This window comes from Portunus trituberculatus, chromosome 22 (genome assembly GCF_017591435.1).
Source record: "Portunus trituberculatus isolate SZX2019 chromosome 22, ASM1759143v1, whole genome shotgun sequence".
NCBI lineage: Eukaryota > Metazoa > Arthropoda > Malacostraca > Decapoda > Portunidae > Portunus > Portunus trituberculatus.
The window spans coordinates 1,027,088-1,052,341 of record NC_059276.1 but is presented as its reverse complement, the minus strand read 5'-3'; the positions used below and the strand labels follow the sequence as shown (position 1 = coordinate 1,052,341).

The window sequence follows — 25,254 nt, the reverse complement described above, 5'->3', positions numbered from 1 at the left end:
CTCATGTTGATTGGCTGCATGGGTCAATGCCCTCGCAGGTCCCGCCCTGGCCAGTTGATGCGGGCGCGGACCCTGGTGGCGCAGTAGTTAGTCAGGCTGCTGCCATGGGCTGGCCTTCATTTTCTGAAGAGGAGAATATCATTATCACGACCTCAGATGCCTGCTATCGCGCGCCCAGCCATGACGTCATGGGATATCTGAGCGCTCATTGGCCAAAACCGCCTTCCCGCCAAGATCAATTCGGCTGTCGCGTTTTCGGCTATGGCGCAGCTATTTTGGCCCCAATTGGGTGCGATAGCCGAGGGTTAAGTGTAATCATATTTGGACTAAAAGGAAAAATATAAAATATAGACCAAGAAGAGAAAAAGAGAAATGAAATCAGTCAAAGACCTACTAAAAAATCTAAATGACAAAGATAGCCAGAACTTAGAAGAGGAAGTAGAAGAAATAAACAGAATGGGACCATATCAAGAAGGAACAACGAAACCAATTAAGATACTACTAAAATCACAAGTAGCAACGGAAGAAATATTTTATAGAACAACTAAACTCAGAGAAATGGAAGGTTGCAAGTATATATATATATATATATATATATATATATATATATATATATATATATATATATATATATATATAAAGAAAAATAGAAATGAGGAAGAAAGGAAGAGATACAACGAACTGGCAGCAGCAGTAAGGGAAAAAATAATGAAAGGTCAGAAGAGGAAAAAGGCATTTTTTTGGAAAATTCTAGGATAAGGAAATGGTATATAAAAGAGAAGGAAGAGGAAAAAGTGGGACAAGTTTAACTAAAAGTGATAAAGGCAAGAGACTAAAAATGATGTATACAAACATAGACGGGGTTTTATCAAGTAAATTAGAATTAAGAGATTACATAAAGAAAGGAGAACCGGATATTGTATGCCTGGCTGAAACAAAACTAAATGAGGCAATCAAAATAGACATGGATAATAGGTATAATGTATGGAGAAGAGACAGAGTGGGTAAAGGAGGAGGAGGAATCATGATAATGTTAAGGAAGGAGATGGTGATAAACCAAGTGGAATGTGGGGAAGGAAAAGCAGAAGTACTGTATGTTAAGATGCATATTAATAAAAAAGAATTAACAATCATTGTAATATATGTACCACCAAAAACAAATTCATGGACCAATTAAGAATATAAAGACATGATAGATGACACAATAAGGAGTCTAACGAGAATCATTAAAAGTTATATTAGTAGGAGATTTCAATTGTAAAGAAGTGGATTGGGAAAATTATGAAAGTGGTATAAGGGAAGAAGCCTGGGGAGAAAGATTCCTGAACCTAATGATAGATAATATGATGGACCAAAGAGTAAAGGAAAACACAAGATTCAGAAGAAACGACAAGCCGGCGAGATTGGGGTATACAAATGAAAGATGATATAAGATATAAGTGCCCATTGGGAAAGAGTGACCATGTAATATTATAAATGGATATAGAAGAGGGAAAGGAAGATAGTGACGATTCATACAAAGGAGACCGATTAAATTACAGAAAGGCAGATATTGAGAATCTCAAGAACTATTTTAAAAACGTAAACTGGGAGGAGATGGAAAATTCAGAGAGAGTGCAAGAGAAATATAACTTATTTTTGGAAATATACAAAACAAGAGTCAGAAAATATATTCTGAAATATAGACCTAAAGAAGAAGGAAAGAAAGATTGGTTTAATGCAAGGTGTGCTAGGGCAAAGGAGAAACGAGATGGAGCATGGAAAAGGTGGAGGAGAAATAGAAATACAGAAAATAAGGAAAACTTCAAAGCAGTGAGAAATGAATATGTTAAGGTGAGGAAGGAAGAAGAAAAGAACTATGAAAAGGACATTGTCGAAAAATGTAAGGAGCAACCAAAATTGTTCTACAGATTCATAAATGGAAAAATTAGGCAAAAGAAACAATAGAAAGGTTAAAAGGAGAGAATGGGATGGTGGAAGACCCAAAAGTATGGCAGAACTATTAAATAGTAAATTCCAGGAGGTCTTTACTAAGGAATCCAAATTTGAAAGACCACAGGGTAATAGAGAGACTGTCTATATGAAAGAGATTAAAGTAACCAAGCTTGAAATAAAAGAGTTAATGATGGAATGGATGATGGGACCGGATGAAGTCTCATGCAGAATATTAAAATAACGTAGGGAAGAACTAGCAAGTCCTATATACTACATCATAAAATGCTCAATAGAAAATGGAAATGTACCAGTAGAATGGAAAAGAGCTGAGGTGGTTTCCACATATAAGAGTGGAAGGAAGGAAGAACCTTTAAATTACAGACCGGTATCACTAACTAGTGTGATATACAAGATGTGTGAAAGAATAATAATGAAACAATGGATCAAGTTCCTTGAAGACAACAAATTAATATCAAATAGCTAATTTAGTTTTAGAAAAGGTTGGTTGTGTGTAACAAATTTACTGAGTTTCTATTGTAGAATAGTTGATAGAGTACATGAGAGAGACGGATGGATTAACTGTATTTATTTAGATTTAAAAAAGACGTTTGAGAAAGTGCCACATAAAAGATTACTGTGGAAGTTAGAGGAGAAGGGTGGCTTAAAAGGAAGCACATTGAGATGGATGGAAAATTATTTGAAGGGGAGAGAAATAAGGACAGTAGTTAAAGATATGAAGTCCAAGTAGAGAAAAATAAGTACAGTAGTTAAAGATATGAAGTCCAAGTGGAGAATAGTAGAAAGTGGAGTGCCACAGGGTCATTATTGGCGCCAATACTTTTCTCATATATATAAACGACATGCCAGAGGGAGTGAACAGCTACATAAATCTGTTTGTGGACAATGCGAAACTGTGCAGAGTTATAAAGCAAAAAGAGGATTGTGAAATACTGCAAGAAGACCTAAATAAGATCTGGGAATGGAGTAAAAATGGGAAATGGAATTCAATGTGGACAAAAGCCATGTCATGGAAATGGGAAAGAGTGAAAGACGACCAGTGGGAATCTATAAGATGGGAGATGGAGTAGAACTGGAGAAAGTAAAAAAGGAAAAGGACTTGGGAGTGACGATGGAAGAAAACAATCAACCAGTAAGCCATATTGATAGAATTTTCAGAGAAACATATAATTTGCTAAGGAATATTGGATTAGCATTTCACTACATGGACAAAGAAATGATGAAGAAATTGATAAGTACTATAATAAGACCCAGATTGGAATATGCAGGAGTAGTGTGGACCCCTCATAAAAAGAAACACATAAGGAAGTTGGAAAGACAAAATATGGTTACAAGAATGGTTCCAGAATTTGAAGGGATCACATTTGAGGAGAGACTAAAGTCTATGGATCTACCAACCCTGGAACAGAGAAGGGAGAGAGGGGATGTGATACAAGTTTATAAATTGATTAACGGAATGGATCAAGTGGATAATGAGAAATTGATCCTGAGAGAAGAATATGACATTCGAAGCACAAGATCGCATAGTGAAAAACTGAGGAAGGGAAGATGTCTGAGAGATGTTAAGAAATATAGTTTCCCACAAAGATGTGTTGAGATATGGAATAGTTTGAGTGAGGAAGTGGTGTCAGCTTAGAGTGTGCATAGCTTTAAAGAAAAATTGGATAAGTGTAGATATGGAGATGGGGCCACATGAGTGTAAAGCTCAGGCCTTGTAAAACTACAACTAAGTAAATACGCACATTGATTGTCACAGCAAACAAGGTCACCTGTTGGAAGAGCTGTCTTCAAAATTACAGGATTGCTGACATCACACATTGTGGTGCCTATTAAAAGAAAGACTGATGAATACATTTAAAATAATACACGAGAGACAGAGAGAGATAATGATGTTATTCCTAGTGTGTGTGCGCGCTTCATCCAGCCAGATGTTCTGCGCACTGTTGGTGTCTTTCGCTCACATGGTAACATTGCACTGGAAATGTTGCTGAAATGCATATGTATTTGGCAACTCAGATTGTTGGAAAGCAATATCCATACAAAATTCCTAAGGACATTGAGTGGCAAGCTACTCAACATGTGGGTTTTGATTATAAGAGCGTTTAGTGGCATTTTTAAGTTGATATCATGGATTTTCCACCTGTGGGCAAAACATTGTAACCCATAACACTCAGTATGAATTATTATTTCCCTATAGATTGTTCGAACTGGACAAATGATGGTCTAAATGTCTGTTTTCTGGGACACACAATATACAGATAAATTAATAATGGTTGGCCATTTAGGGACAGTAGGTTAGATTGCTGTTTGTTCTTGACCACCTTTGTTATTTTTCACAGCTGTTATTTGTTGTAACAATATTAATCTAATTTATGTAACCTAACCTAATCTAACCTAATCTAACATCATAACTAACTTATAACCAAATTGAATGATAATGGTAATAATAATAATAATAATAGTAATAATTATGATAATAACAATAATAATAATAATAATAATAATAATAATAATAATAATAATGATAATAATAATAAGCTTAGAGTTGAAAAAAATATGACTGTGGACAACAAACAGTATCTGCAGTTACATTGATATCAGTATCAGTAGTAGTATCGGTATTTGCCCAATTTTGTGGTATTGGTATCGGTAACAGTCAAAATTGTGGTATCGGTACATGTCTGGTGCAAACTGACATTTTTCCACTTTTCAGACTGGCGTTTAGGAGCCTTGTGCGTATGTACGGCTGTGATCTTTGCTACACACCCATGATAACCTCAGATACCTTTCTTAGGGCGGTCCAAGCAAGGCATAGTGACTTTACCACGTCCAAAGGTGTGTATTTACCTAGTTGTAGTATGTGGTAGAGGAGGTGTTCATGCTGTCCTGTCTGTATCTCATGGTATCAAAATGGCCTTAAATTCATGTACAGTGCTCGTCACGGCATTATGCCGGGTGAGCTGCCTAGCATAATGCTGTGACAAAAATAAATAAATGGCCTACCATAAAGGGAGGCAGTTTTTTTCTCTCACGGCATTATACTGGGTTCCAGCCATTAGCATGACATCATTGCCTCCCAACACACACCATAATACCACCTCAGTGTCGGCGTAGCTGTTGTGGTGAAAAGTGTTGCAGCTTTGTTCTTTCATTCATGTCATCTTTTGTCTGTGTTTCCCTTGGTTTCTGGGCTGTATCTTAGTGACTATAGATAAAAGGAAGTCGTTAATGCCTGTAACTATATCTCAGACCATATGGCTTCACAAAACTGAGCTCCAGACAAGAGAAATAATGTCAAATGTTGGTGTGAGTTAGTGATCTGTGAGAAACTGGATGAAGCATTTCAAGGACAATGGTGGTGTCGAGTTACCCATATCAGAAAGCAGACATGGTTTTTTTTTTTTTCAATTCTCTGGCATTTGTAGTAGGTGTACTTTCCAGCTGCCTTTTGAGCACAGTTAAATTGCTTACAGATGTTTTCTTGAGGGGCCCAGGCTGAGATTTAGCAGACGGTAACTTGACACCACCATCATTCTTGAAATGCATCATACAGTTTCTCACAGATTGCTCACTGACGTCAACATTCACCACTATTTCTCTTGTCTGGAGCCCAACTTTGTGAAACCTTATAATGTGAGCTATAGTTATAGGCATTAATAACTTCTTTTACCCATAGTCACCAAGGTATTGCCCAGAAACCAAGGGAAACAGACAAAAGATGGCGCAAATGAGAGAACAATGGCGCAACACTTCCTCTCTCCACAACAACCACGCAGGCACTGAGGCAGTACTGTAGTGTGTGTTGGGAGGCAGTGACATCTTATCACACTAACGGCTGCTACCCAGCATGATGCTGTGATGGAAAAAAGATCCCCCTGTATGGTAGGCCATTATGAACATTACTGGGGCCAAGACTGTTCCCAGTTCAACTCCACTTATAACTCTATATCATTTTGGTTCTTACCTTGTATTGCTGTTCTCATTTCTTTGTCTTTTAAGAAATAGACACTGTCTGCCCTTCCATCCCTCTCCTGAATTATATACAGTAAGTCCTCTTTATCCGGTACATATGCATTCCTGGAAACCTTACTGCAAATCAAAATTACCATATACCGAACCCATTATAACTTGTAATAATAGGGGATGTGTTCCAGCATGTCGAAAGTCACCCCTACAGACCTGAAAATACATGAAAATTGTCATAAAAAAATGTAAAGTACTGTGCAAAAGAAATAAACAATGTTTTTATTTACCTTTCACTCGCCACATGTTGTATCAGATGATGTCCCTCCCGAGGCTAAGGGACAGTAGAGATTTCAGCCCTTACTCAAAATATCCATAAAAAAAAAAAAGACGCCATAAGGACTTCACTTGTGTTCAGTGAGAAACGCGGGAAGAGATTGATTGTTGTGGTGGCCGCTCGGCGTGGTGGCGCTACAGTACGGTGTAAATAAAACAGGAGCGGATACTGTATCTGTGAATTTTTCTTACTGTAAATAGAATCGAGAGTAGTAATTACCAAACACCGTAACTGTGAATTTACCAGATAACAAAGTACTGTATAAGGAGGACTTACTGTATTTTGCTCTATTATAGAAATAGGTTTGTAAAACCCAATCCTCTACTTCTGAAACCAAATTGTCATCCAGTTCATATGTGTTACTCTTCTAGCTGTTTTTTTCCGTTTTTTTTTTTCAACCATCCTTGTTAGGTACACTGGTATGTTGTTCAGTGGTTCTTTGTTCCTTTGAAAATTGGTACAATATTGTCCTGTTTCCAGTCTAGAGGGATTTTTCCTTCCGTAAAAGAACATACTATGATGTTATGTAATATATCTGCCAGCTGGTCATTACATTCCCTCAGTATCAATTTGACATCCCATCCAGTCCTTGAGCTTTATTCACATCCAAGGTTTTCATAATCTTCCTGATTTCCCCAACGTCTACGTGGATCTTCCTCGTTTCCTTGTTCCTGTGACCTGTTTGTGTCCTTTCAAACTTGTTTTCTTTGGTGAAAACTGATTGTAAGCACCTTTTCATTATTTCTGCCTGTGATCTTGCATTCTTGTATGTGGCATTATCAACTTTTTAATCTATCAATTTGTTTTTCTTTTTCTCCATTTTCCCACTAACATACTTATAAAAGAGATTTGGGTCATTTTTGAATTTGTCAGTTATGTCTTTCTCATAGTTCCTTTGTTCTATCTTAGTGTTTGGACATAGTAATTTCTTACTACCTTAAATTCTTTCCAGTTATTAAGTCGTCCTCTTTTTCTCCATTTATTCCATGGTAATTCCTTTTTCACTTTTGTTGATTTACATCTAATGCTATACCAGTCTTTCTATTTGTCCCCCTCACTGATTCTGATTTTGGGAACATATCTTTTAATCCCTTCATTATAAATATTCATAAATGTATCCCATTTCTCTTGTATTTTATTTGCTTTATATAGTTGATTCCACTCAGCTTCTGCAAAGTATTCCCTTAAATTTGCGAAGTTTTCCTTCTCATAATTATATCTTCCTTTTTTTGTCAAGTTTGTTCTTAATTACTGCTGAGCTGCTTTCTAGGCTGAATTCAATTAACAGATGGTCGCTTTTTCCTAGAGGGCACTGATACTTTATTTCTTCATTAACTTCAATCTCTTTTGTAAACAATAAGCTGAGCCTCGATGCCTCTCATTTCCTCAAGCTCTTATAGTTTCCCTAATCCTCTGCATCATAGTGTTAACCATTATAAAGTTTAATAGTGTATATCCCCATTACTCTTCTTGTGTGGTCCAGTTTTGCCAGCATACTTCTTTGCAGTTGAAGTCACCATAAGTGTTATTAACCTACTTTCTTGCAATATATATAATTCTTTTTAAGAATTACCCGTATATCTCAACTTCCCTCTTGATTCCATGCATTAATTTTTGGCGGTACATCTTCTACTGCAATATCTCTTTTTCCCATTTTCTTTCTTTTTATCTTAATTTTGATTGCTTTTGCCATACCTTCTCCCATCTCCACATTTTCCACTGCTGTACTCTTTGTGGTAAGTACCATCACTCCTCCTCCTTTCTTATTATTCCTAGATCCTAACCACACATAATTTCCATCACCAATATTTATATTTTCTGCTGGCTCATTTAGTTTAGTTTCTGTTATGCCCATGATGTCTGGCTGCTTTATTTTAATGTAGTTATTGACTTCCTGTAATGTTAATATTATACCATTTATGTTTGTGTATGCTACTGACCATTTACTGTTTCTACTTACATTACTGACTCCTCTTACTCTTTCCTTGTCAGATGCTCTTCCTCATCCTCTCGTCCTTTACCTTCCAGTAGAATTTATTCTCTTTCTGTGATCTGTTCTTGTTTTTTTCCTTTCCCTCTCTTATAAGATCATTTATTTCATCTCGCACCTTATTCATGTCCCACTTTATTCAAATTTTCTTGAATTGGTCTCTCATGTCTAGCCTCCATGCATGCTGTATCACCTCTGATGGTGTAGATTGTGCTGTAAAGTTGACTTTCAGTGGTCTTCTTCGTTACTCTGTATATTTTCCTAGTCTGTGCACTTCCTCAATTTTGCTCACCCAGCCCTCACTTTCTCCCTGAACACTTAACACATCTTCTGCTGCATTTTTTTGTTCTTTCTTCCTCTTGAATCACATTGCCTCTTTTCTAAGTTTATCACTTTCTCACAAATCACTGAGGCTACATTCCATAAGGTTCATTTACCTGATTAGCATTTTCACTTTCAGTTCCCTGTAAGTCCCTTCTGTAAATCCTTGAAAGGGCAATTCCCACATTTCCTCTTTTTTCTTTAAAACAAAAGCCATGGCCGCACTTTTTATGTATATATAGCTCACAAAATTCTTTCTGTACTGTATCGAGACAAGACCCTGCACAAATACACCTTCTACACATTTCCAGGCAATTGCGTTGGCTGCTGGCTTTGTTTACTGGAGAAAAGCTGTTTACACATCCCCTCTCCAACAGGGTGTATGTGTGTGTATTTACCTAGTTGCATTTTCCTAGATGTATTGTACCGAGTTCAAGCGGGGCTCATAGTGTCCCCTGTCCATGTCTCCATTTATCCAATTTTTTCAGTAAAGTTATGCACATTATGTGCTGTAACAACTTCCTCACTCAATTAATTACACTTTTCCATCGTTCTATGTTGAAAACTGTATTTACAATATCTTTCACACACTGCCTCATCCCAATCTTCTTTATATGTCCTCTTATCCTTCTAGCTTCTTCTGCCACCAGCACCAGGTCTTCCTTGTCTGTCTTTTCAGTGCCATCTACTATTTTATACATTGTTATTAGGTCTCCTCATTCTCTTCTATCTTGTAAGGTTGGCAGTCCCATTTCCTTCAGTCTTTCTTCATATGTTAGGTCCTATAGTTCCAGCACCATCTTTGTAGCTATCTTTTGAATCCGTTCCAATCTTCTTATATCTGTTTTAGAGCTTGGTGACCACACTACTGCTGCATATTCCAGCTTAGGACATATCATGCTCATGATGATTTTTTTCATCATATCTTTGTCCATGAATTGAAATGCCATTCCTATATTAGTTAACATTTTATATGCTAATCCAAATATTTTATTTAGGTGTTTTTTGGGATTCAGATTTTCTTGTATAATCACTCCCAGATCTTTTTCCTTTATAGTCATCATTACAGGTGACTCTCGATTTACGCTTGTTTGATTTACGCGTTTTTGTGCTCAAAAAAATATAATTAATTTAATATGTGCGATCGGTTTGCTTAGACGCGATTTGGCCCAACCGCATTTTCAAACTGAGCGCCAGACGCAATTTCAAACTGCGCGCCAGAGTTCCGCTGCTGGCCGATAGGTGGGAGCTCCACTGCTCCTTCATCTTCTCGTGCCTCACTTGCAGTCTGCCAGCACTGAGTACAGACGGAATCTCTTCAATCTGCCTATAATTAACCAAGATGGCCCCAAAATGTCCTTCATCTTCTGCATGTGGGGTTATTTTTGATAAGTGGATTTTTGATTAAGTGGTAAAGCTCAGAGGAAGATGGTGACTGACTGTGGTGTGAGTGGTGAAGGCAGTGACGCAGTGAGTGTTGTGTTTATGTATTCTTTTTGTTGTTTTCTCGTATTATTTTTTGCTTTCTCTTATTATTTCTTGCTTTTCCCTTTACTTTAAATACACTTCTAGTATTTAGAATGGTAAATAATAAAAACATGTTAATTTAGCCAAATAAGTAGAGAATTTTGTACAAATTTTTTTTGGACCACATCCTGCATCTCCCTTATTATCTATTGTTTCTTATGAGAATTACATGTTTGTTTTACGAGAATTTTGATATATGCGATGCCTCTTGGAATGCATCTATCGCTTAAATCGAGAGTTACCTGTATTTGTTCCTCTACCATCAGATAGTTCCATACTGGTCTTCTCTTACTCTTTCCCAGTTCCATTATATGATATTTCTTTGCATTGAACTCCAATTTCCACTTGTTACTCCACTCGTAGATATTGTTTATATCTTCCGGTAACAGCAAACAGTCCTCTTGGGTTTTGATTACTCTTAGTAGCTTTGCATCATCAGCAAACAAATTGATATAACTGTTTACCCCATTGTGAATGTTGTTTACATATATCTGGAACATAATGGGTGCCAACACTGACCCTTGTGGCACTCCACTTGTTACTTTACCCCTCTAGTTTCCAAAGTATCTGCCGTGAGGGACTTTATGGAAAGCCTTCTTTATGTCCAGGTATACTGTGTCCACCCATCCATCTCTGCTTTCAAGTCTTTCTGTAACTCTCAAGTACTCGTAGAAACTTAATAAGTTTGATACACATGACTGTCCTGTCCTGAACCCAAATTGTCTGTTTGAGATAACTTGTTCTTTTTCCAGATGTTTAACCCATTTTTCTTTGATAATTATTTCACATAACTCCTCACGACACTTTTAAGTGACACCAGTCTGTAATGTTAATCATTATCATCATCATTTCCTCCCTTAAATATCGGTATTACATTGGCTCTCTTCCGTTCTAATGGTACTCTCCCTTCTTTTATTGAACTTGTGATCATTTCCCAAATTGGATCTAACAGCTGCTCTTTACAATCTTTTAGCACCCAGCCTGATACATCATCTGGCCCCATTGCTTTTCTGACATCCAAAAATTATCTAATAATCTTCTAATATCCTCTTTGTGCACTATGATTTCCTGCAATCTTCAGCAATGCAATGTCCTATTTGGTTCTGCAAAATCCTTTTCTTCAGTGAACACAGTTTTGAAGCTCTTGTTCATTATTTCACTCATTTCCTTTGCTGTTTGGTATGTCTTCCCTCCTTTAATTATTTTTTCTATTGTTTCCTTTTTCTTCATCTTACCATTTATATATTTGTAGAAAAGCTTCAATTCATCTTCGCTTTTTTGCACCACATCTTTCTCGAAGTTTCTTTTTTCCTCTCTCTCCTTACTGTAAGATATTATGTTTTTGCATCCTTATACTGCTGTCTGTTATTGTCATTTCTCTGCCTTTTGAGTTTCTTCCAAGCTTTATCTTTTGCCTTTTTAGCTTCTGTACATCTGGCATTGTACCAAGCATGTATACTTTTCTTACTCTATAGATAGGTATGTATTTTTCTACTCCTTTGTTATATTTCTGTAGAAATATTTTATATCTCTCTTGTAGTGTCCATCCATTCATAATGTTCCTTCATTCAATATCAACAGAAAATTTCCTTAATTTTTCAAAATCTGCTCTTAATTTAACCTCTTTTTTGTAGTCATCACTGTATCTTATTCTATCCTTTTCCTGCATTTCCAACTCTAATGTCACAGGATCACTTCCCATTGGACTAAGTTGTTGTATGCTGGGATGGGGCTCTGGGTTCTTTGTGAATACTAGGTCAAGCAACAATGGCTCTTCCCTCTTGTATTTTATTACTTTAGGCAGTAACTATTTACATATGATATTTAATGATTGTCATGGCTTATATTGGAATTTGTGTAAAGATCTTGGAATGCATCAATAGTTTTTGTATTAATTTCTTAAGTCCGTTATGTGGTCAAGCACTTAATTGGATTTTCAGGGACTAATTACAGGATCTTCAGGAACTAATTGTAATTGCGTTTCAGGGAATACCTGTGTAATCTCTCTCTCTCCTCTCCTCCACTAGAGGATCGACCACTCATTGTCCAGTTTGCAGCCAAGCAGGGGGAGGACTGGGCTAGGGCGACAGAACTGGTGGCTCTGTGAGTGCTGTTGTTGAAGTGAGATGATTGGAAGAATGTGAAATGAAAGTTGGACATGCTAGATGAGGGCTTAGATGTGTGCTTTTATGTGAGTAGAAGGATGTCAGGTGTGTTGAGGGGGGGAGGAAGAGAGGACATGGCTTTGTTCTTAACCCCTTCCTTACCGCAGCCACCCCCAGATGTAAACAAAGCGTTTCTCTCCTATACCGCAGCCCCCTGCCCGTGTGCGCACGTGCCTCACGGCCAGATCTACACATTATATTTCTTTCTAACTCAGTGTTATGTACTTTTTTCTAAACATATTTTTGTCATTTTATTAATAAAAGAAAACGTAAACAATCATAAATTGTGCACTAATCATAAATTCAGCACCACACACACTGCACCTGGTGAGGGTGGCCCTGAGGCAGTCATAACTAGGCTGCTCCCCCTCACTTGCCGAGAGGGTTTCAACACTGCTGTCACTATCACTCTCTCCTATTTCTTTTTCAGGATCATAGTCTGAATCATATTCATCTGGAGAGTCTTCCAGTATATCCTCACTATCTGTCTCATAATTATGATAATCCTCATCGCTGCTACACGAAGCAGACGCCATTATCTCTAACTAGAGGCAATAGAACAGTTTCACCACGGCCGATACTAGAGAACTGATGTTCTTGGGGGGACTGTGGGAATAATATATGTCAAAGAATAGTGATTGGCTTTATAGTTTATGCATGAAAAATTAACTCCGATATTGATTGGCTAGTGGGGGGGATGGTTTTGTTACGCTGGGGTGGCTAAAAATAACGCCTCCAGTGTTTGTTTGTTTATAGTGAACCACGTGGAGTATGAAAAAGGCAAAATCCGCATTCAGGCCACAGTTATACACGGAAATGTATTGGTGTGGTACGCACGTACCACGGCAGCATCTTGCGGTACCACGAGGTCGCTTTTGCGCGTGGTACGCACGTACCACAAAACAGTCTTGCGGTAAGGAAGGGGTTAAGTCCATTGGTATGAAACTGCATTGTAGAATATCAGGAAGTTTGAGAGTGTAATAGTTTTAGAGTTATATTGTAAGACCATATTTCATGTTGGAGTTGTGAGTTTGGGGCTTCATCATTTAAAAACTTGGTGATTCATGTCATTGCTATAGGTAAGGCTTCATTTCAGAGCCTTATGTTTAACTTCAGTGTTTACATCCTACACTCAGTAAAGTGTGTATAGTCAAAGCGGAAAAGGCTGGCCAGGTCGCTCTTTGATGACTGCACAAGCATTTGCCTCTTCCCTATTTTCCCATAAAAGAGTTAACAAAAATATAGACAACATCAAAACAGTCACTGAACACTCACCAATATCTCTAGTTACTTAATTTGAAGATAAACCAGCCTTTTTGATTGTGTTAAGACAAGTTGGAACAGAGTTGGCCAGGTGTTGAAGCGTGGAGGCGGGAATCCTATCCCAGGCAGCGCGCAACTCTCTCTTTAATTTTTCTTCTGTTATGTAGAAGTGTCTCTTTCCCTCAATTCCCTCTTTAAGATAGCCCACAAATTCTTGATAGGGTTGAGGTTTGGGCTGTTATTTGGCCAGTCAGAAATATATTCAATCTCATTGATTCATTACTTTTCAGCCTGTCTTTTTACTGAATTTGTTCTGTGTGCTGGAGCCCCATCATGCTGGAAAATATCCGTACCACTGTTTGCATGACACTCCCCCAAGTGTTCCTCCAAAATGTTGAGATAAAATTGCTGGTTTACCGTCAGATTTTGTGGAAGCATCTCTCTCTTACCCCCATATCCAAAAGCAGCCCATGCCATAAGTGATGCTGGGTGTTTTATTGTAAGGGCACAGTCCTTGGGATCATTCATACGAACACCCTTCTTCACCCACACTCTCTTTCCCGTCGTGTCATCAGTCCAGAGGACAGTATGCCATTTTTCTATTGGCCACTTCAAGTACAGTGATCCCTCGTTTATCACGGCTAATGGATACCAGAACGCCCCCCCCAAAAGGTGAAAAATTGTGAAGTAGGATTTGCCCCACCCTAGGAATTATCGTGTATGTGTATGTGGGTACCAGAATGTTTAAAATATGTAAACAGTATTTATACTCTACATATACAGTATTTTACTTAAATCTATTTAATTATAAAACCTTATACAGTAATTATACCTTTACTCTCTCACTCTCTCTTCCCCCCTTCTCATACGATGCGTAACACTCACCCTCTTCTGCCCTCTTTGATCATATCCAAAAGTTTCACTTCTTAACTGATGGTCATCATCTTCCTCTTCCTCTTGGGCTCACTAGAGGAAGCTTTCGCAGGGGCACAGCGCTTAGGCTGCATTGTAAGGGCTTAACGAATCACTACTTAAAAAAAGTTACCGCGAACACAACACTAAGATACAGTATGTGAGACAGTCAACAGCGTGAACGAGACTGGCAAGATACAACCAAGGCCCATGGAATAGATGGTCGACTTACGAGGCATTCAAAATGTGTCTGATATGCGCATCCGTGACGTCAGCGGGTTCACAAGTGGTCTGACGTTAGTTCAGTTAACAAGCTGTCGGGTAGTTATTCACGTGTTTCTCTCTCTGTTCCACGCCAACATTGGTCACAGTGCCAAGTTGTGCAGTGTGTGACAGTTTTAATTATCAATAGTATATAATATGTAGTATGTAGTATGTGATAAATGAAAACCATTATTATTTTATTTCCTGATAATTTTGTGCTTTAGTCTATTACATTAGTAAATTTCTGATGTCTAGTTATTGAGAGGTCCCCATTCAGTTACTTGTGTAGACATAAATTGCCTCAGTTATATATGTAACATAAAAATGAAATAATGATGATAATGATAACGAAAACAGCAACACTATATGAATATTAATAATAGTAAGAGCAAAAGTTTAATAATAGTAATAATAATAATAATTAATAGCAGCATATCATTAAATATGATAATGATATAATGGTCAAAGAGAGAGAGAGAGAGAGAGAGAGAGAGAGAGAGAGAGAGAGAGAGAGAGAGAGAGAGAGAGAGAGAGAGAGACCTGGCAGGTAGAGGGTATGGGGCAGTATGGGTGCAGAGAAGCCTTTACAAAATTTGTCTTCTGTGCCAGGTAAGTATGATTTGCTCAGCGGGCAGAGGGAGAGCGTGAGGTTTCTATGCAAGAAAGTCACATCCTGGGAGGAAGCTCCCCTGTTGGTGAACCTGCTGACATCACTAGCCCCTTGCCCTTTTCCCCTCAGAGCTGTGCGTAGGTCGACCTTCTATTCTATGGGGCTTGGATACAACAAGGGAAGATGTTAGGTGAGGCTGCAATGATGTGCAGCCTCACGGGATAAATCCACTCGTGCTCTCATTGGTCGATCTTGCTCCTGGAACCAATTTCGCACCTTGAATGAGTGCCCATGGGTATGTACAAAGTCTCTGAGTTAACTCATCTCTCTGTTTGGCATGCTGGGAAACCTTCTCTCTCACGCATCAACATGAAACAATGTGTTATTCCGCAATATGGCTGTCGATATGGCTGTAGTTTTTTCATTTTTGTTGCAAACCACAAAGTGGCGGGGGAACACTGTATATGTAAACGAACATTACATGTACAGTACTTTACGTACATAGTAACATACATTGTTGTCATTATTACGCACCAACGTACCGAGTTACTGTACGTACAGTATTTGTAAGTGACGCCACAGACCCCGTGATATAGCGAAATATCTGCAGAATGTATCTGTGAGTATGAATAAAAACCGTGAAACAGTGAGGCCGCGAAAGTCGAACCGCAAAATAGCGAGAGAACACTGTATTTAGAAGCAAATGCCTTTTGAGCATTCTTTTGTTGTTCATTTAAAGCAGGTTTGCTATGAGCCACCACTTTCTCGTATTCAAGATGTAAATGCAGTATGTCATACACTGTTCTAACAGCAACATTACTAAGTATCTGAGGATTTTCCTCCTTGAGTTTCCTTGCTATAAGGGTGGGAGTGACATCCACGCTCCGCTTTGGGACTCTGAGCAAAGTTTCAATTATTTTCGTGAGTCTCCCAGTACTTTTAGCCAGGAACACAAGCACCGCCAGATGCTTTGAGTTTTGCAACTAAGTGGTGAACACTTCTCTCACTCACACCAGTTTCATTTACTGTTTCTTTCGTTTGAAAGTTCAATTGATGACACTGGATCACTCTTACCCTTGTATCATAATTGAGAGGCTTCCCACTTATGGCGTATGGATGTCAGGCACAATTATTCAACGCAAACACCAACAAATTTTAGGAGTGCAGGACAGCAGCCACTCTTAAACATTAACATATCAAATGACATTGAGACATGATTTATGTCATCTGTATTCATTGAGTGATAGGTGACAGCTTGAGTAAAGTTACTATGTATCCAATTTTACTTGGGGCATTACCACCAAGTGCATACTGTCTAATCAGGAACAAAGGCTGGCCAACAATTAACCCAGCCAGCCTTTTCTGCTTTGACTGTAGTTCTGACAAACATGCTAGCAGTCAGACATGTGTTTGTCTTACTACTTCTCTTCAGTCAGACTCATGACAGAAACTTATTTGGATAAAGAAAAAGATTGGAAAGTTGTGTGTGGATGTGGGCCAGGAATTGAAAAGATGAGGTGAAGGAAAAAGAAAATTGAAATGAAGTTGAGTGCATGCAATGTTTTGTTTTGAAGACAGTATATATCTTGCTGTTGGGTGATTAAAGTGCCCAAGTTGGAAATGAAGTTTTTGTTGGGTTATTAGAAGGCATGGTGTTCTGGTAGAAAAGAAAACAGGGAGAAATTGGTGATCATATAACTAATACTTAGAGATGAAGAGCCACCAAGTAAAGAGGACAGTGCAAGATTCAAAGATTAGAGATAGGGATAGTAAGCTAACATAAAATTTCTAGGTGAACAATAAAATGTTGTGGAGAGAATTAAAGAGAACAAAGAAACAGAAATGTGGGAGTAAAGTGACTGTGAAAGTAGGTAAAGGTGCAGTGCTGAGTGAGAAAGATGTAGTCTGCAAAAAAAAAAAAAAAAAAAAATGGACAGAATATTTTGAAGGAATGTTAAATGTAAAGGAAAATGGATCAGTGATTGGTGGAGTTGTTGGGAGGAAATAGTCAAATACTTCAATAGGTCACCAATCAATCCAGAGGAAGTATAAATGGCTGTCAAGGAAACAAGAAAATTAAAAGCTGCAGGTTTGGATAGGTGTGGCAATAGACATCTTCCAAAATAATTTGCATCCAGCAAAGTCTAATAGCACTGGTTCTAGTTCGATGGACTAGTTCAAGGGATGCTATTAACTTCCCATTAAAATTAGTTGTGAACATTTCTCTTTGTGTCTCATAACTCAAGGGGGGTAGTCACAGCCTGCCCTCCAAAGACAACTTGCCTCTTTCACACAAAACTGTATTCACCAAATAACACATATACCCTTCTTGAAATTCAAAAATAAAATACTCTTATGTGAGCCTTGGAGTCTACTTCTGTGGAGGAGACCATAAATGCCCCAGGCCAGATCTCTCTTCTGGTATTAATCTTCAATGTCTTGACACAGCTCTCAATTTTTTCTTCATTAATTTCTACAATTTTTATAGTCTTAGATTTCATTTTCAATCTGTAGAACACCACATGTACTCCACTAAACCTTATCATTTCCTCAGTGAAATACAGGTGTCTCAGGCAACTGATAGTAACTCCTTTCTGTTTCCTCCTACTTCCTCGATTCTTATTTTCATAATGAATGTTGCATCCATGTGCGTAATGATTTGATTTACTCTTTTACCACACGATCTTGAGAGTTCCAAGTCTTTCACACCTGGCTACTATTTTAGAATCACTCTCCAACTGCGGTATTTGACGCTGCATAAAACGCATGGGCTCATAAAATGCACTCAGTTTTGGCAGACATTGAAATGAAAAAAAAATAATAAATAAATAAAAAAAAGTAAATGAGCAGATTTAAGCTCTGAATATGAAGTGAAGGATTTAACCTAACATTTGAAGACTCACATGCATTTAAATTAATATTACATTCCAATATTTTGCATTTAAGGGCGCGTCGTCAATTTTACTCATGTGCGGAACATTAGAATGTATTTTACAGCTTTGGTTAGGTTATGGATAAATCCCTTATATAATGCAATATAATTCATTTTGTGCTTGAGTAAAATATGCAAATTGCTTTTAGAGCAATAAATATTTATGCAAATTTTATGCACTATTTTTGTTTCCTTTCTCTATCGAGTCATTTTGTTTGAATGTTTTGTTCTCAGTGTTTTTTTAAGGAGTAACTATTGTAGAATAATTTCTAGTGAATAATTTTTCCCTAAATACTCTCTATCTTAGTGTAAATATTACTTACTTACAAGTTCTCTGACAACCCGGTGATTTGAAGAGAAAAAATAGTTGAAAATGTTTGAAAGTAAATATACTTATTTAAGTCATAAGAAAAAAAATAAACAAAATTCTTCTTTACAACTGAAAGGTGCTTGACAAACACAGCGACCGTCTTTCTTCCTTTATTGGCAAGCCAACAGAGATACAGGTCCGGCACGTCCTCACAGCTAGGCTACTACCCGGGAACTGGGTGACACCAAGCTGTGGGGACAGAAGCTTTCCTGTGCTGCTCCCCAGATGCCAGAGGTCGACATCCTACAACTCCCCCCCCCAACAAGCTAAGAACCCTGGCTAATGCAGTGACAATGTTCTTAAGTAAAGTAAACATAACCTGGGAGCAGCAAAGAAGCAAAAATGAAAGAAAACATGAATAAATGACAAGTCCACAATCTAATATCACTGCTTGTGATACTTCTGTACCTTATTACACAGCCACCTCGGAGGTCGCCTGGCATGCCTCCCTTCACCATCAGTTCGGGGCGCTGGGGAGGGAGGGGACGGTGATAGCAGTGGAGTCGGTGGTGTCCGGTCTTCAGTGTCGGAGGCTTGAGGCACTGCAGGTGCTGGCCTCAGATGTTGCCGTGTTCTGAGGGAGATTCGGCCACTACCGTCAAATCTGATGAGATACTGCCTGTGGTCCCTTGCCTCTGTGACGATGCCTGCTCTGTTCCACCTCCTGCTGTGCTGGTGGTCCTGGACGAGAACCCTGTCACCAGGTGCAAGGGACGCATCCTGTCAGCCACCACTCTGTCGTGGTGGTGCGCCATCTGACGTTCTCACTGCCGCAGCGTCCTTCCCCAAAACTTGTCAACCTCGAGTTTCCTTTTCACTTATGGTACTCCATCCCGTAGCTGGCGGCCTGTTGCTAGCTGAGCTGGTGACCTATTGATGCCCCGTAGAGGTGTGTTAAGGTACTGTAGCAGAGCGAGAGAGATCTTATCGTTGTCAAGACTGCCATCAGCTTCAACGTTTCCCCGTAGTATTCTCTTGGCAGACTTCATGGCCACCTCTGCCCTTCCGTTTGACTGTGGAAAGTGCGCCGAGGACACCCGAACACCTACCCCCCACTTCTGGAGGAAGCTCTTCATCTCCTCACTCCCCAGATTGGTGCCTCTGTCCATGGAGAGCTGCTCTGGGGTACCCCATCTCGAGAAGTGGTGACGCAGCACATCCTTAACTCTGCCTGATTCTGTGCCATCAGGCAGGTGAGACACCTCCAGCCAACCCGTCAACCTGTCTGCGTAGACAGTGTAGTCATGCCCCTCTAGCTGAAACAAATCCACCACAGTCTGCTGAAAGGGATAGTCAGGGGGCGGAGTGAAGAGAAGAGGCTCGGGGGGTTGGGAGGGGGCGTGTGTGTTGCACATGTCACAGTTAGTGTGATAGTGCCTCAGGTCTCCCTCAATGCCAGGCCAGTATACTGCCTGTCGTGCTCTCCTGAGCATCGAGTCTATGCCCTGGTGGCCTGCGTGGAGGTGGGCTGCAACCTGCTTGCGTAGGAGGTGCGGAATCACCAGGCGAGGATGGTTGCTGTGGAAGGCATACGTCACCAGGCCTCGCGACATCCCTAGCCTCTCCCTGATGCTGTAGAAGGGGCGCAGGCATGCCAGCTCCTGGGACCTCTGTGGGTGCCAGTCACCTGCCAGCACCCTGGCCAGCAGTAGTTGGTACATGGGATCGTTCCTTGACGCCTGTAGCACCATGTCCTCATCGAGGGTGAGGTTGTCTTGAAGTTCTAGTGCTGCAACGGTGGCGATGGCCATGGCTACTGACATCTCCTCATCCTGTTCCTCCTCCAGGGCACCAGGGGCTGCCTTCATAGATGGGTGCCTAGATAGAAAGTCTGCTGCTCAATTCTTCTATGGGCGCGTACCCTTGTTCAGCCAGAGTCAAGTGGTGGCTGCCACAGAGAGCCAGGCGCCACCCCCTGCAGCAAAGTGGGGCCTCAGGAGACACGCAGGAGTAGTGCTGTTGCAAGATGACGAAGCCTATGCCCTCTCTGCTCCAGTCTGTGATGGCAGCCGTTGGCCTAGTGCGGTTGTAGAAAGCCCTTGGCCAGCTCACAGATGGTCTCCTTCGCCTGTTCCAGCTTCTGCTGCAGCTGCTCGTCCCAGTGTACTTTCCGTTCTATTGTCTTCTTCAGGAGGTCTCTAAACGGCTCCATGATGGGAGCGGTGGCCAGAAAGGGCACCAGCTGGTTGACAAATCCAAACAGTGACCTCACTTCGGTGATGGTGGGGTGGCCAGGCATTGTGAAGTGCCTTATTGCTGAAAGACGGTCATCGGTGGGCTTGTACGCTTCCCAACCAACGTGAAAGCCGACGAACTCTACCTCCCTGCGGTAGAACATGAACTTCTCCGGTTTGAGGGTGACACCTACCATGGCACACCACTCCAGGAAGTCGTAAGTGTGCCAGAATGCTTGCTCAATGCTGGCGTCATACAGGAGAGTGTCGTCCACACACGTGTTTGCAGGGAAAGCCACTCATCGCGTCATCAAACCGTTTGGTGTAAGCGTCTGTGGCTGAGCAGTGACCCATCGGCGTGCGGCAGTATTGGTACCGCCCCCACAGCGTGATGAATGTGGTCAAGTGGCGGCTCTCCTCATCAAGCTCCACCTGGTGGAATCCCCAATGCGCATCCGCCACAGTCTTGTAGGAGTGAGGTGGGACATCTGATACCATGTCAAAGGGCGTGGGCGTGTGGTGGGTCTCCCACAGGCAGCAGGAGTTCAGTCTTTGAAAGTCCACCGTTCTTCTTGGTTTGCCAGACCTTTTAGCCACCATCACCATCCTCGTGCACCACTCCAATGCCACGCCTGCCGGGACAGGGTGGATGACGCCCAGCTTGACGTCCTCGTCCAGTTGCCTCTTCTCTTCACCTCGGTTGCCCAGTGTTTGGGAACTGTGGGTGGTGTGTGGCAAGCATAGGGCTGCGCATCCTGCTGTAGGTGAATGTGGTGAGGCGGGCCTTGCATCACGCATAGAGGGTAACATTCAGTGTTGAAGGCGGATGCCGAGAAGTGCCTCAGTAGCCACTGCTCTAGCTGAGGGACGTTCTCCTCCAAGGGCTGCATGGGGATAGCTGCAGGCCGACCCGTCACACTGTGGGCGTAGCTGTTCGTCACTCCTACCCTGGCTGTTACGGCTGATGGCTTGGGAAAATCTTGGTGGATGAGGCCGAGTTCCTTGCAGGTAGTGCACGACAGGTACAGCCGCTCCACGTTCTCCACAAAGTGCACATCCTGGACCGTGGTTTGGCCCGGGAGGCTGATGTGGCAGGTAGCTGCCCCCAGACTGGAGAGCGATATTCTGGCGAGGTCCCGTATGCCAGCCCGACGCTGCAGAAGCGCAGGCCAGAGACCAAGCATGGACATGAGTTTGGAGCCGGCGACACACCTTTGCTCCCGTGTCCGCGACCGCCGTCACTGTAGTCTCAGCCCCCTCCACCAACGGGTTGACTCCCCTGTAGCAGGGGTTCTGGCGCCACCGCCACGCTGTCCACAGTGACGCTGTTGACGGCCATGTCCTGTTTCTTCGCTGCCTGACACACCTTCTTCACATGTCCCCTCTTGCCACACGACTTGCATACCAGGTTTCGTGCCAGGCAGGGTGCTTTTCCGTGCTTTTCCCCGCAGTAATGACAGGACTTGCCGGGCGGGCCGCTTGACTGGGGAGCACACTCAGGCCGGCGGGGTGTGGGGCCCGTTGGCGGTAACTGGCAACTAGGGACTCCTCGGTGATGTCATCCGCCGTGACGTCAGCTCCCGCCACAGCATGGTCCCGCTCACTTTTCCCGCCAAAACGGCGTTGCGTCTCGCTGCCTCAAACGATACACAGAACTCTCTCAAACTATCAATGTCACTGAATGCACCGCACTTTCTGTACACCTCTTGCCTCAAACACTGGTCACTAAGGCCAGCCATCACCTTCCTCAGCAGCATGTACTCTGATAGGCTGCTATCGCACCTGGGACACTGAATACCACAGTCTGCCACCTCCTGGGCACACCGGGTCATATAGACACTGACCGATTCACCGCCCAATTGACGCGCGTTGAAGAAGTCATACCACTTCACTGCGACTGCTGCACGATCTTGCCTATAGCGTCCAGAGCCTCTTTCGGCGTCAGCGCCTCCCACTGTTCTGTCTCTTACCTCGCATCCAGTGTGCACTGCAGGGCGGGAACACATAGCAGGCGGATGTGCAGCACTGCCTCCTGGTCAGGCCATCTGGCCAGCCTCAACCAGGATTCCACTGATCTACGCCATGACCTGAAGCTGGTCAGCGTCATCTCTGCAGCACATTTCTCGGGTGTCACCTTTGGGAATGGTCCCAGAACTTGAAGGGATGACATATGAGGAGAGACTAAAGGCTATGGATCTACCAACCTTGGAACAAAGAAGGGAGAGAGGAGACCTGATACAAGTCTATAAATTGATCAACGGAATGGACCAAGTGGATAATGAGAAACTGATCTTGAGAGAAGAATATGACATCCGAAGCACAAGATCGCATAGTAAAAAGCTGAGAAAGGAAGATGTCTGAGAGATATTAAAAATATAGTTTCCAGAGATGTATTGAGACGTGGAACAGTTTAGATGAAGAAGTAGTGTCTGCAACAAGTGTGCACACTTTTAAAGTAAGATTGGATAAGTGTAGATATGGAGACGGGGCCACACGAGCATAAAGCCCAGGCCCTGTAAAACTACAACTAGGTAAATACAACTAGGTAAATACACACACACACACACACACAAGTGAGCCTTTTTCAAAAGGGATATGGAGAGTGGTCCCTGAGAAGAGAGTGTGGGCGTTGATTGTTTTGGCCGTAATCAGCTGACAATAACAAAAATGGCATCTATGCCTAGACAAGCCCGGGACTTTGAAGGTTTTGTAACTACTCCAAGAGGACTGGAGAAATTAGATATGGATGCAAGAATTCAGGCACTAGAAAGTAAGTTCCTAAACATTTTGTTCATAGAAGAAAAACTGGATAGAGTTCTAGCCGAGAATGATTCGTTTAAAAAAGAGATCTATTTGTTAACGATAGCGAATAAAGAGCAATTGAATGAAAAAATAGAGATGGAGAAAGAAAACCAACAACTAAGAAAACAATGTGAAGAGATGAAGGCTAAACTCCTAGAAATGGAGATGAAAATATCCAAAGGGGACTTGAGGAAGGAGGAATGCCTTAATCTAATTGATGCCAGGATGAAAGAAGTGAACCATGAACATCAGGAGGTACAAAGGTCCTTTAGGGAGATAGTGAAAAAGCAGGAAGAGGAAAATAAAGTGATTACACAGAGTGAAATGGTAAAGGCACTAAAGGAAAATGAGTATGTGGTGAGAGATATTGCTGAAAAGAAAAAATGTGTGATCATAATAGGATTGAGGGAGGAAACTAACAGGAATTGGCAGGATAGGAGGGATAAGGAAAATGACATGATTAAGTCTTTACTGAACAAGATCTCTGTGGAGGAAGAGGACCTATATGCTGAGGTAGAAGAAAGTGTGAGATTAGGAGCTTTTGAGGAAGGCAAGAATAGACCATTAAGATTGAAATTAAAGTCTCAGGTGGCAGCTGAGGCCTTGTTGAGGAGGGCTTGGAGACTTGAGGACTCTGAGGAAACCAAAACAATTGACATAAGATGAAATATGTCACAGGATGAGCGAATGAAAATGAAAGAGCTTGTAACTGAAGTGAAAGAGAGGAATGACGAAAGAACAGAGGAGGAAAAGACCAAGTTTTTTTGGAGGATGAGAAATGGGAGGCTAAAGAAGTGGTGGATAAAACAGACAGAATAGACATTACATGGAAGAATGAGACTAGGAATGGAATAAAAGTGACTTACACGAACATAGATGGATTTCTGTCTAAGAGGCTAGAATGTATGGATTACCTAAGAAATAACGAACCGGACATAATGTGTGTAGTGGAAACAAAGGTAAGGCACGAAATAAAGCTGGTTTGTTGTAAAACACTACAAAGTATGGAGAAATGATAGAAAAAATAAAGGAGGTGGTGGTATAATGGTTCTTACTAAGGAAGATCTGATAGTGAAGGAGGTGAACTATAGTAAGAGAAATGAGGAAGTGATAAGTATGCTTAGAACAGATGGCAAGAGGGACATTAATATTATAACAGTATACATACCACCCAGAACCAGTGCTTGGGAATATGAACAGTACCAAATGGTGATGAGAAATACTCTAGACAGAATGAAGCAAGAACTCATCAGAAAGGATAGAGTGATGATAGTTGGAGACTTTAATTGCAAAGAAATTATGTGGGAAGACTACAAAGTGGTGAATGAGGGTGAGTGGGCAGAAGAATTGTTAAAGGTAGCAACAAATAACTTGATGGCACAGTGGGTGAGATCACCAACAAGGTGCAGGAGACAAGATGTTGCAGCAAGGTTGGATTTGGTATTTACCAGGGGAATCTCTCTAAAAGAGGAAATTGAATATGAATGTCCTTTGAGGAAAAGTGATCATGATGTCCTGAGCTTTGAGCTGGATACGGAATTAAGCACGAATAAGATTGTGGAACGCAGGGAAGAAAAATTAAATTATATTAGGGCAAATTATAACCATATAAGGGAGTTCTTTAATGAAATTGACTGGTCTGTGATATACCAGGAAAGGGATATGCAATTG

The 25,254-nt window shown here is 41.0% G+C and overlaps 1 protein-coding gene across 4 annotated transcripts in view; it reads left to right on the top strand.

The window, feature by feature from the left end:
* LOC123507354 (tRNA-dihydrouridine(20a/20b) synthase [NAD(P)+]-like) overlaps positions 1 to 25,254 on the top strand; it is a 164,367-nt gene that overhangs the window by 32,090 nt on the left and 107,023 nt on the right. For all 4 annotated transcript variants that reach the window (XM_045260139.1, XM_045260141.1, XM_045260138.1 and 1 more), the window contains 2 exons: positions 4,667 to 4,788; positions 12,119 to 12,194. In XM_045260139.1, coding sequence (XP_045116074.1) covers positions 4,667 to 4,788; positions 12,119 to 12,194 — 198 coding nt within the window. The remainder of the gene's footprint in view (positions 1 to 4,666; positions 4,789 to 12,118; positions 12,195 to 25,254) is intronic.